Here is a 12,700-nt window from a genome sequence, read left to right as displayed (position 1 = left end):
TGTTGTCAGTGAATTGAACATCCTTATCAATTTGAATTCCCAAATTTTTCTTTCTCTGTTGCCCTTGAAGTGACCTTTTAGTATTAAAACTTTTAGATCTTTTATACAGTGTCCCCGGCCAGAGAAATGTTTTCCCACAGGTGTATCCAGTTCATTCTTAATTGAGTGTCTGTGTAAATTCATTTTCGTTTACAGCCTTTGCATAGTTTCTCCAATATAAACTCCTCCTGGGCACCTTGTACATTGTATCATGTACACCACATTGGAGGATGTACATGAAAAGACATCCATGATTTTGTAGTCCTGATTTGTGTTAGGTATGCAGACTGTATTTGATGGTAATATGTGGGTACAAGTTTTGCATTTTTTGTTTTTACATGGGAATGTGCCCGTCACTGATGGAGATGAGAGGACACTTCTGACAAGGAGATTCCATAAGTTAGGGCTCTGTTTGTAGGAGAGAAGTGGTAGTTTTGGGAATATTTCTTTCAGTTTGTGGTCTCTGTGGAATATGGGTTGGAGATCAGCACCAATTTTCCTTAGGATGCTCATGTGGGGGTTGTATGTGACCACAAGAGGTACCCTGTTGTTGTCCTCCCTCTGTCTGTAATCCAGGAGGCTACTTCTTGGTATCCTTGTAGCTCTGTGAATTTGTTCATCTATTACCAGTGGATGGTATCCTTGTTGTAGGAATGTATTCCTCAGTGATAGTAGCTGACTCCTTGTCAGAAGTGTCCTCTCATCACCATCAGTGACGGGCACATTCCCATATAAAAACAAAAAATGCAAAACTTATACCCACATATTACCATCAAGAATGATGGTAATAAGAATGAACTGGATACACCTGTGGGAAAACATTTCTCTGGTCGGGGACACTGCATGAAAGATCTAAAAGATTTAATACTAAAAGGTCACTTCAAGGGCAACAGACAAAGAAAAATTTGGGAAATCAAATTGATAAGGAATGATGTTCAATTCACTGGCAACAGGACTAAATATAACACCTGGCTTTATGACTCACTACATGGACAAAATTCACACCTCCAGATAATTAAACATTCCCAAGGCCTCTCATTTTGCAACAAAAAAAACTAATTTGATCTCCCTAACTTATCAGTAGGAGGCATCACAACTTACACCTCATGAACAAATGTCTTGTTGTAACATCTCTCAAATGTTGTGCCTTTTGTCTTATGAATTCATTTGCACTCTTGCCTGAAGAAGGAGCCTCTGTGCTCTGAAAGCTTGCATACATATATATATATATATATATATATATATATATTCTGGTTAGCCAATGAAGGTATCCCCCTAAGAATACTTTTGTCATTTTTGGCATAAAAGTATTCACATAAATTTTTCGGGCTAACACGGTACCACAATATAACTTTGTATTGTACATCATTAATTTTGCACAAAGCGAATCACAAAAATGTGCATTCAGCAAATTTCTTTTTTTTTTTTGTAAAATTCGAGACATATTCCATTTACCTTGAAACAGTTCAATCATCTTTAATCAGAGGGTTTGATATTAAAATAGTTATGAACAGAACATAAGAGACTTTACATATGGAAACATCAATTTATTGGATTTGTTAATGAATATTGAGGATGGTTATGATATAAAATTGATATAGGTAGTAGGATGATGGCTCAGTGGTTAGCAGCAGTCTAGAACTGGTTGACTTGGGGCCACATTTACTTAGCGTATGTTTTTTTCTGTATAGGTTTTCTCAAAATATTTGGCAAACAAATTGGGCAATCTGCAGTGTTTCTTTTTACGACTCTTCAAAGCCTCTGTTTTCTGAAGGCACAATTTCCTTCACCCTCCTTAAGTCACAATCAATGGGTCTAAAATGACAAGGAATGTTTCATTTTTACATTTTAGTTTTTCCTCCTCTTGTTCCAAGAGTAATCACTTTTATTTTTCCATTAACAAAGGGCTTGCTTTTTGTGGGACAAGTTGTAGTTTCAAATTACATCACTAATTTTACCATACAATGTAGTGGAAAATGGGAAAAAAAATCCAAGTACTGTGAAATGGCAAAAAAAAAACACAATTCCTTCCTTGATTGTTGTGTTTAGTTTTTACAGCATTGATTGTGTGGTAAAAATGACCTTGCAACGTGATTCTTCAGATCAGTACAATTACGGCCATACAAAACCTATCCAGTACTTTAAATATTTTACTTTTATATGTAGTATTTTTTTCAGTGAGCTGTTAATTTTTACATTTTTCAGTCCATGGAGCTTTGTGATGTCTTATTTTTTGCACGCTGAGCTGATGGTTTTATTGATATTATTTTGGGGTACATATGACAGTTTGATCACTCATTTTTTTTGTGAATTGCAGCAAGCATAACATGGCAATTTTAGCGTTATAATTATTTTTCTTTTCAGCATTTAGTTTTCTGTTTAAATAAATGTATATTTTTATATATCAGACACAAGTATCCAGTATGTCTTTTATGTTTTGCTTTACGTTGAAGGGAGGAAAAAAGGTGATTTAAGCCTTTATATTTTTTTCGTTTTTTTTTTTTAATTTTACTTTATTTTTTAGTTCCCCTAAGGAACTTGAACTCCGGCTTCCTTGGTAATCTATTGGTTATCTGCAATCATGTTGCAAGGGGCCAATGGGAGATGACACCACTTAAAGGGAATCTGTCACCAGGTTTTCGCCACCTAATCTGAAAGCAGCATAATGTAGAGACAGAGACCCTGATTCCAGAGATTTGTCACTTACTGGGCTGGTTAATCTAGTTTGGATAAAATCATTGTTTTATCAGCAGGATATTATCCCAAGAGAACTTGTAAACCTGCAACCAGGTAGTGAATATATTCATGAGCTCTGTATAACCCCGCCCCCTCCACTGATTGGCAGCTTTCTATGTGCACTGTACATGGGCAGAAAATTGCCAATCAGTGGTGTTGGCGGGGTTATACAGAACTCAGTATTCAGAACACTGCTAGATCTGCTGCAGAGAAAAGAGTGATTTTTTTTTCAAAATGACGCAAAGCAGCTCAGTAAGTGATACATCGCTGGAATCAGGGTCTCTGCCCTTACATCATGATGTTCTCAGATAGGGTATCAAAAACCGGGTGACAAATTCCCTTTAAATGTTAGAGGTGATAGGGATATTTAAATGGTTAAACTGCAGTGATCAGAGCAATCTCCTGCTCCTGCAGTTACAAGCAGATGCCGGCTGTTTAACACAGCCGGCATCTGCCTGGTATGAAGCCGGCTCAAGTGTTCTCATGAAGAACAGCGTTTCTATCCAATTACGGGTCTGTTTTTATCAAGGACATCTGTAGAAAAGAAGCGCCGGGCATGAAGAGTAGTGTAACACAGTCAGGCACTATGCATGGGGTGGAAATGTTGGACGAAATCTGTTCTTCTTACGCCGAATCCAACTAAATGCACTCACTCTTGAGCCTAAAATGATGGTCTTTTCTTCTCTCTGTGCTGGCGTTGTTTGGTTATGATATGATAGAACTATTGTCCTTTTCTCAAGAACAAACTCTCTACATTAGTGTTGCCGACCTTTAGAAATACTTTTATCATTGTAAACAATAAAGTCGTTCTGTGATTCATCTTCCTATCAATTGTAATATTTAGATTCCATAGATATATCACATGCCGCCTTTTAGAAGCCACTAGGGACCATGTTGTATAATTTATGACTTTTTTTAAGCTTTATAATCTAAATGCTTTTCAACCTTTCCATTTGAGGCGGCTTTGAAACAACGGAATGTGGACCTTATTTGCAAAGAAATTAAATGAAACGCAACCTTTCCTGTTAACATTGTTATATTTAATTAGCTAGGCTGCTATATTTATCTCAAAACTGACCTTTAAAGAGGCATAGCTACTTTAATTACTGGAGTAAACACATAAATCCACTTTGGCGAGCAGTGTATGTCTTCTCGACAACTTTCATGAATAAAGCGCTCTGTATGAGTTAGGAGAAGACTGGACACAGGAATCTGGTCTCCATAGCGTAAACGCCTGGTCTAACATAATTTCTCTTTAATTACAGACCCTAAGGCTCAAAATCTGATAAGCCGAGACGTGTGGATAATTCTAGCCAGATATATGTATTAAATTTAGAAATTAATATTTTGATAATGTCGGCACATTGTTAAATCATTGCGTGGTTCACTTCTCTTCTGGATATGATTTTCAAGCTTAAACCTTTCACTCCCCGACAATTTTGTTTTCTGTTTTTGTTTTTCCCTCTACTCGTTTCCAGACCTAGAATTTTTTTTTTATTAATTTTCCATTTACATAGTCCTATAATGGACTATTTTTCTGAAGGACAAGTTTCTGTCTTGAAAAACACCATTCACTTTACCATATATTGTACAGAGAAACAGGGGGGAAAAATTACAAGTGGGATGAATTGGTGAAAAATATGCTACTGCTCCATTGTTTTTTGGGGGGTTTCGTTTATACGGCATTTATTATGCAGTAAAAAAAAGACCTGGAAATATAATTCTCCAGGTCAATACAAATATGACCAATACCAGACTTGTATATTTTTTATATTATTTCAATGGTTAAGAAAAATTCAGAACTTTGTGAATCAAATTGTTTTTTGCCATTCTCTGTGACCCGTAACTTTTTTTTTTTATTTTTCCATTGATGCAGCTTTGTGAAGGCCCATTTTTTGGGCTGGCATATTGGTACACGTGCACCGTTTGATTGTTTTTTATTGCATTTTTAAAAATGGTGCAGCGACTGAAAAATATGAATTCTGGAATTTTTTTTCCTCTTTTCAGAGTTTTTATTAGCTTAATTATTTTTACGATTTGATACATCAGACGTCTATGGACTTGGCGACACCAGATATGTTTATTTATTTTATTTTTATTCTTATTTAGTTTATTTTTAAAACGGGAACAAATTGATTTTTTTTTTTACTGTTTACTGTTTTATAATGGATTTTGTTGTGTTATAATCGATAATGTATGTGTTGAATTATGTTATCTGATGTTGTCTGCACTTGTCCCCTCTGTATTGTAAAGTGCTGCAGAATATGTTGGCGCTATAGAAGTAAAAATTATAATTATTATTATTATTATTATTATTAATGGATTCGAAGTTAAATGGATTCACACACAGTGGCTAAATAAACTAGTCTCATCTCCGACTTTGCTCCCCGGTCAGACCTCTAACTATATTTTCTCTAAAACCATGGAGCATAATAATGATAAATCAGATAAAGGTATACCTGATTGCCTCACATGGTTTGAGCAACATAAATCAATTGACTGGTTACCTTAAAAATCTACACAAATGACAATTTCATTTTGTTTTTGTTTCATTTCATTAACATATTTTTTATTTGTTTCCCCCAGATCGGTTTCTTATTGGTGGCACCACATCCAGTCCCTTGTCTATTGCAGTGCATCACTTGTCCCTGGCACATTTTTGGAGGCGTCTCACAGCTGTACCTGTACTCTCCAGCATCCCAACTGCCAGGAAAACATTCCATGTATACAAGGACCTGGCCCCTTGTGTTCCCTCTGCTCAACAATTCACCCTGCCCAGTGTGCCAGTTGCAACCCTGGATACACATTAACAGCTCAAGGCCTGTGTGTGCCTTCAGTGCCTGAGTCCTCAGAACCTTACCTTGGGACAGAAGGTACTTTGCAGGACTTAGAAGTGAAATATTTGCTTCTTAAACGGGATGGACGCTTGAGAGCTCCAGCTTTCTTTATTTCTGGAGATCTGCGGCTAGGCATGTGGTTTCAAATGGGTGGCAGGAAGCGTATGCTCCTGACCTGCAAGAGCAACAAACACTGGCCCAGGCAGCTACATCTACTTCTAGGACTTTCAATGCGTCTCTGTCTTGCCGGAAATGGCACAAGAGACCCCCAAGTAACCGTTTATGTGAATCCTTTTGGAGGGAGCCACTCCGAAAGCTGGTTGCTGCCTGCAGGAGAACAAGGTTATCCAAGTTGGGAGAAAACTTGGGACATGGAGGGAGGAGACCGTTGCCAGAATTGGACTTTGATACTAGGCCACCGCTGGCGGTCATTTTTTGAAACTGTTCACTTTTACATGAGAAGCAATCCTTTGGAAGAAGAAGAAGGAGAGGAAGATTCAGCAGAATGGACTGACAGACAGACTTTGGATGATAAATTAGAAGATCCTGAGTATGTTCGTATTGATGGTCTTCATGCCTTTGGTTACAGTGTACCTTTTGACCCAGAAGCCATCAGAGGCTTAGCGCAGCAAATAGACCAACCTGGGTCCAGAGAAATTGCATTGCTAGAAATGCAAGAGCTAAGAAAGCGAGTAAATTTCTTATCACCTCCAGGTGCCCGTAAACTGGATCTATTTAGCTGCCTACTGCGACACCGGCTGAAGATGAGCAGCAACGAGGTGGGAAGAATACAGGCCCAACTTGCTTTACTCAGCAGTCAACTTCCCAACGGCTCCACTTATGAGACAACAAAGCTCTGCAGCTAAAAGCTCAACTTGGATTTATTTACTCCTTCAATACATAAGGCCCATAAATTAAGTACAATGTCTTCCTTTTGAGAAGTCAATTCTGGGAACCACATCTGTATTCTTGGGTCTGCAATATCCTTAAAACTTAAAAGAAGGAAGTCAAGAAAAAATGTCCAACTTTGGCCCTAGTCAATACTACAAATGTAATTGTGCAAAGAGAATAAAGCCCAATCTCACGTGACTTGATGAATTCTGGTTTATGCAGCTCAGTAGGGCAAGCTAAGTGTGCCAGCTGTGATAGTTCACCAAGATGACAAAACTCTAGAAAATATCACAGCCAAAGCCATATTCAAATGGATCCATAAATGAAAAACATCTTGCTCTCCCATGTCTAGGAATACTGAAGACCGCTTGAGGATTTACAGTTTGATATATCAAGATGACCCCAACAAAAAAAAACACATAAAGAAAGAACACAAAAATGTAGTATAAGGATTTTTTTTTTCAAAAAGTGTCAAATGTAAATGTATATGACCTAATCAGAAAGAAAAAAAAAATATTGGTACATATATACCTTACTGTTAGTGTAACCTAACAGTACAACTATCTCCTACAAAGCCTTATTACTGTCACCAGTGACATTTACAAGAGTGTGCTTCGTCTGGTACAAAGGGGGTTAATGGAGCTTAGTCATTCATTATAAAGGTCATAAATTTGCAAAAACTGACAAAAAAAGCACAAGAAAATATAAGACTTTTCAGTGACCATTGTGTGTTGATGTTTTGAATAAGTACACATTCTGAGTGTTTCTGTGTGGACACAAGGTTTAGTGTGTGATTATGAATATCCAGGTCTTATTGTGTGTATGGGCTTAAGACAACACAAGAAGGGAGCATTGTAGTCCCTGATGCAATTTAGTGATATTTAATTTGTATGCAGACCTGGTAATGAATGCAGATTTGTACCAGTGGAACAGAGGCCCATTGAGTGACTATCAAGAATACAGCCTATCTTGAAATAAGTGTCTGAAGCCTAGAAAGAGAAAATATGGTTTCTTCAAGGTCAAGAGAAGCCAGTATTGGCATATAGTAAATACATTCTATCAATGGACGCAGGTTGAACTAATTATGCACTGTTGAGCATGACAAAAGATTATTGGTTATTTTCTAAGCCATTCGGCACGTAAAGTCCTTTTTTTGTTTGAATGTGCCATAAGGTGATTTATAACCTACCTGTGGCCATGTGTTTTCAAATCTTTGTATCTCAAACAGGGCTCAATAAAGAAAAGGAAGCTTTGTAGGCCTTTATGTTGTCCAATTGACACTTCCTACTTGCTGCTAGACATTAATGAATTAGGGCATTTAGGGACATTCTGAATTTTTATTAACAATATCATCGCTGGATAAATCTTCTTTTCCTTAGGGATGTTCTTGGTGCATTTTTTTTTCATAATATAGTCATTTTTTTCTTAGAAAGGGTCTATACTTCTATATACCATTGCATCTAATGATCTGTGTTCATACAGTTTATATTGTAGACAAAATAGTAGCATAATGTGATATATTAAAGAGATTTTCTGGGACTGATTTATTTTTTTACTATGGGCTTAAGAGCTAACAGGCAGGTACTTTCTAACTACATGCCTGTTTTACAGACTACTCCTGCAGGCAATTCTTCTGATTCACATGAACAGAGCAGCTCTTCCTCTTCCAAGCTGCTCTGTGGATGCGGTGTGACTGCCGGCATCATGCTGATTGACATTTGGCTCCCCGCAGTTAGGCAGCAGGGAACTGGCTGTCAATTAGTATGACATCAGCAGTCACGCCCCAACAACAGAGCAGAATGGAAGAGACGCCGCTACTTTGTCACCATAACATCAGCAGAAGTAGCAGAATTGTTAGCAGAAGTGGTCTATGATCGCTCTGTGCCGACAGAATTCGGAGCCGGGCAGAACAGGCAATTAAGTAGCAACTACATGCCTGTTAATTCTTAGGCCCATAATAAAAAAAATAAATTAGTCCCGAATAACCCCATTAACCATATATAAACACTGGCCTTAAATGGTGCAAACTGAAAGATATGAGCTCAGGATTATTCAGCCAGAACCTTTAAAGGTCCATTTACACTGACCTACCCGCCACCCTAAGCAACCACCGATTGGTAAACCATCGTTTAATAGCCAGTCCATACAGGTAGACTAAAGTAAATGATGCACACTTACTTGTCTGTAATGGATTGCTCAGTGCACATAGGCTGCTATTTTTTTCCGCAGCACGAGTACAATTCTTACAAGGCAATGCGCCACTGAGAACGATGATCTTTTATGCTGCACAAAAGTTCATTTCATCTGATGGACAAGTTTTTTGCTCATTCATCGGGTGATTGGCAGTCTGTTTACACTGAAAGATTATCATGAAACAAATGTTAAGAGCGCTTATTCCAAAATTCTTTCAATGTAAATGCACCTATACTCTAGAGAGGTCACGAAGAGAAATGTCCCTACATTACTCTTTTCTAGTGAATGATTTATTATATAGGTTATCTATGGATGGAAATATTAATAAATGCCAACAAGACATAAAAGTAAGACTGGAATGAGCTTGACAACCCCTTACTCAGGCACTTTAAGCCGAACTAAATGGGACTTGTGGAAGCCTAAATAGGACAGCACTGAATTTCTTAAAAGGGTTTTCCTTTTCCTGGACTTTAAAATTGATGACCTATTCTTAGAATTGGTCATTAATATTAGATTGGTACTGCTCCGACTTCTTACACTTCCACATGGCACTGCTCCGTACACTGCCGTAGCCATGAATGGTGCTGCAATCTCACTCCTCTTCACTTGCATGGGAGGGAGAGGCTTCCATTACTGTTCACAGCCACTATACAATGTACAGAACTGTACCACTTCCATGTGGACTCTTCAATCAACTGGACGGTGGAGGTGTCCCTAGTCAAGCCCCTGACAAATGCAAACCAGTAATAGAAATAGTGGGCTAACTGTGCAGACGTCTTGTTGAGAAAGTCGGATGACTTTGAAACGCGCTGAAAATAAACCACTTAGTAACATCCTTGGTCTCCTGGGTTCTCCAATTTGTCATCATCAGCAGTGCAGGTAACCCACTATTTCCATTACTGGTTTTTACCCGTGGGCTAGGAGCAGCAGATATTTTGAGCTGTTACAGTCATTGTGTATCACATATTCTCATCAAGTGAGCACCTTCCCGCATCTGATATCCTCCATCATCGGATAAGACCCTAATGGGCTTTTTTTTCTTCCAGCTTCCCTCACTCAAGCCCCCACTAATCTCATAGTAATAACTGGAGTTGAGCAAAAAGTTTTGCAGGTCCTTGGTCTGTCTACAATGTTGGTTGTCAATAGACTCCAAACAACAGCTTTGCTAACCTACCACCTGTGGCTTTCCCGATGCCTCTTCTGATTGGTAGACCTCACATTGTCATTGAGATGCAGTACAATGCCTGCATGATGTCATGGGGCCCACTAATGAGAAGAGGTCCAATAGCCATGACTACACAAAATGGAAAATATCTAGTCATAGCTGTATATGGAGTAAAATTGTTTTTTATAGAAAATCTGAGAAATTCTTTCCAATGTTGATGGCCACTATAAAATCGACTTTCTCTGCCCTCAGCCCTCTGGATCTCCCATATGTGTAAAATAGACATGAAAGACCTTTAAAAAGAAACATAGAAGTCACATAGACCTTGCCTGACATTTTTGTGTGTCCTTTACAGGAAAGAAAATAATTAAAGTTCAAGAAAAAAAATCCATCTATTGCATCATTGCCATATCCTGGCTTTTATAAATGACCACTATTATTTTCTGAAGGCCACCTTACTTATATCAGGTTCCTTAGCTTTCCCAATATATTTGTATGTTTGGTTAGACAGGAGAGGTGACCTACAGTTCAGCTGGGCATCGGAGCATCTGTTGCTTTACTACAAATTTAGTCATTTCGGCACTGAACAAGTATTGATATGGCGAGGTACATTGGATTAACCATCTGTTTATACATAAGGTTCCCCTGATATATTCATATTTGTCAGCGGAATTAAAATATACATAATGATGACAAGACAAGAGGTCAAAGAAAAAATAATTTTGTGCTTTTAACTTGAAGTATTTTTATTTTCTTCTACAAACTAAAAAAAAAATGTTGAAAACAAAAACTGCAAGTTGATCCTAAATCAAATTGTATTCGTTTGGATTAAAATTTCTTACAGACTTATTCATGTTTACTTAAAAATCATCATATTAGCAATCGGAAAAGATGTTCAAGAACGTCAATTATTCAAGTTGACTTGTTTGGGTCAATAGTTTTCTGCTTAGCATTTAATAGTTTTCTATGGAGGTAACATCATCACACAACTTTTCAACAGGGAATTAGGACAAAGAATAAATGTAACAGGTAAGTTAATAAAAAACAACAACATTCTTTACACTTTGGAGTAATTAAAGGGTATTTTTATTGGTAATAACAGCTTTTGAAAGACAACTGTCTTGCTGATAGATATTCTGCTATATCAGTCATCAGTTTCATTATGCCCAAAATAACGGACTTTACAACTAGAAACTTTCATGCGTATTTATGACAGATGACAGCAAAATTATACTAGATTTATACATCAGAAAAAGTGGGATTCTTCTCTCTAAATGTTCCACCAGGATACCACAAAAAGAAGGATACCACAAAAAGAAGAACAAGACCTAAAGGAAGGAGTAGGATGAAGATGAGAAGATGAGAACTGTGTAACTAAATGATACCTCTTCTAAGCCCTTGCTTAAATAGCTTGTCAAAACCCTTCTCTTACAAATTTTAAAATCTTATCATACCTATCTTAAATAAATAGATGCGGTTTTGAGAGAACATGTCACTTGCCATAAATATGTAATATTTTAACTGGTGTAAATGACACTGTTCTCTTGAATCCGACTTTGTTTTCCTTTTGTTCTTGTGTCTCTCTATTCCTGAGATACACACTCCTCTAAATATAGTCTTTTTAGACAACTGGGCGTAGTCCACAAGAAAACTGAAATAGAGAACAGTTAAGGACCATGCCTACTGGGTTTAAAAGACTGAGAAGAGTGGATGATATCACAGTAATGAAGAGACTAAGGAACAAACCAAACACATTAGATTCATGATTCAAGAGATCAACAGCATTTACCCCGTGTAAAAAACATCCTCTTTAAACGACAATTCTATCTTTGTCACTTCCCTGAGTTCTCCTGATTCTGCTGCTGTTTTCCATTTTGTGCTGAGTGATTCCGTTGCAAAGATATTCACATTTGTTTCTTCCGTAGAGCACTATGTGAAATTTCAACTTGCAGTCCAACTAGGCATTTCTTCAGGGTGTTCTGTTGAGGCATACACTGTCGCCTCTCTCAGACACTGTTAACCGCCCCCTGAAAAGACCCTAAAGAAAAACCTAGTTGGTCTGCAAGCAGAGATTTCACATACGATGCCCCAAAGGAACAAATATAAATATCTCTGGAATGGAGTGATGCAGCGCAAAACGGACAGAGCGGCAGAATCAGGGGAGCTTGGGGAGTTTTACAAGGTATTCAACTCAAGATTTTGGAGAAATTACAGATCCTCTTTGAGCTGACTATCTACATATATCAGTATGTTGGATATGTGCACATATAGTTTATCGAGGAGATTTTTTTTTTAGCAGAAACTCAATGGAAACTCTCCAAATCCTCCACAAAACTCAAAAACTTAGAGGTTGTGCTAAGTTTCTGCTCCAAAAACTCTGCAAAAAGACTCAATGTGCACATAACCTTAAAAAACAACTCTAGCGTGTATTGTTTTCACCGCTAGTGTGGCATCACTAATGTAAGTTCCCTGCCCCTAGTAAAATTCTTATCTTCTGCTTTTTCTGGTGCCACTCCGGTCCCGCTCCGCCATCTTGACACCACAGTTTCTGACTGACCAGAAGGCAGGGCTAACGCTCACAAGCTCTCAATGTAAGTCTATGAAATCCTTGTTCTAGCCTTGTTCCGGCTCTCATAGACTTAAAATGAATTGTGATGCTGGACCGCCCAGCGAACCCTGGAGCGATCCGGGAGATCTCAAACTGCAAAAGACGACCAGAGAGGAGCCGAAAATAGAAGAAGATGGCAGCTGGTAAGTATAAGACTAGGGGTAGGGAACTTATATTAGTGTTAGGAGAGAGGGTCAGGGAGCTGCCACGTGTACATCTTGGATCATCCGA

At 38.0% G+C, this 12,700-nt stretch overlaps 1 protein-coding gene across 1 annotated transcript in view; it reads left to right on the top strand.

Annotated features, from left to right (window-relative positions):
* Positions 1-12,152, top strand: part of BRINP2 (BMP/retinoic acid inducible neural specific 2) — a 418,902-nt gene extending 406,750 nt beyond the window's left edge. The window contains exon 8 of the mRNA XM_073643360.1: positions 5,362-12,152. Coding sequence (XP_073499461.1) covers positions 5,362-6,478 — 1,117 coding nt within the window. The 3' untranslated portion in view covers positions 6,479-12,152. The remainder of the gene's footprint in view (positions 1-5,361) is intronic.
* The last annotated feature ends 548 nt before the right edge of the window (positions 12,153-12,700 follow it).

The sequence above is a fragment of the Phyllobates terribilis genome, unplaced genomic scaffold (genome assembly GCF_046119375.1).
Source record: "Phyllobates terribilis strain yellow unplaced genomic scaffold, ASM4611937v1 Scaffold_8__6_contigs__length_399053987, whole genome shotgun sequence".
NCBI lineage: Eukaryota > Metazoa > Chordata > Amphibia > Anura > Dendrobatidae > Phyllobates > Phyllobates terribilis.
The sequence above is the reverse complement of the archived record's forward strand: the minus strand, read 5'-3'. Positions and strand labels throughout refer to the sequence as shown.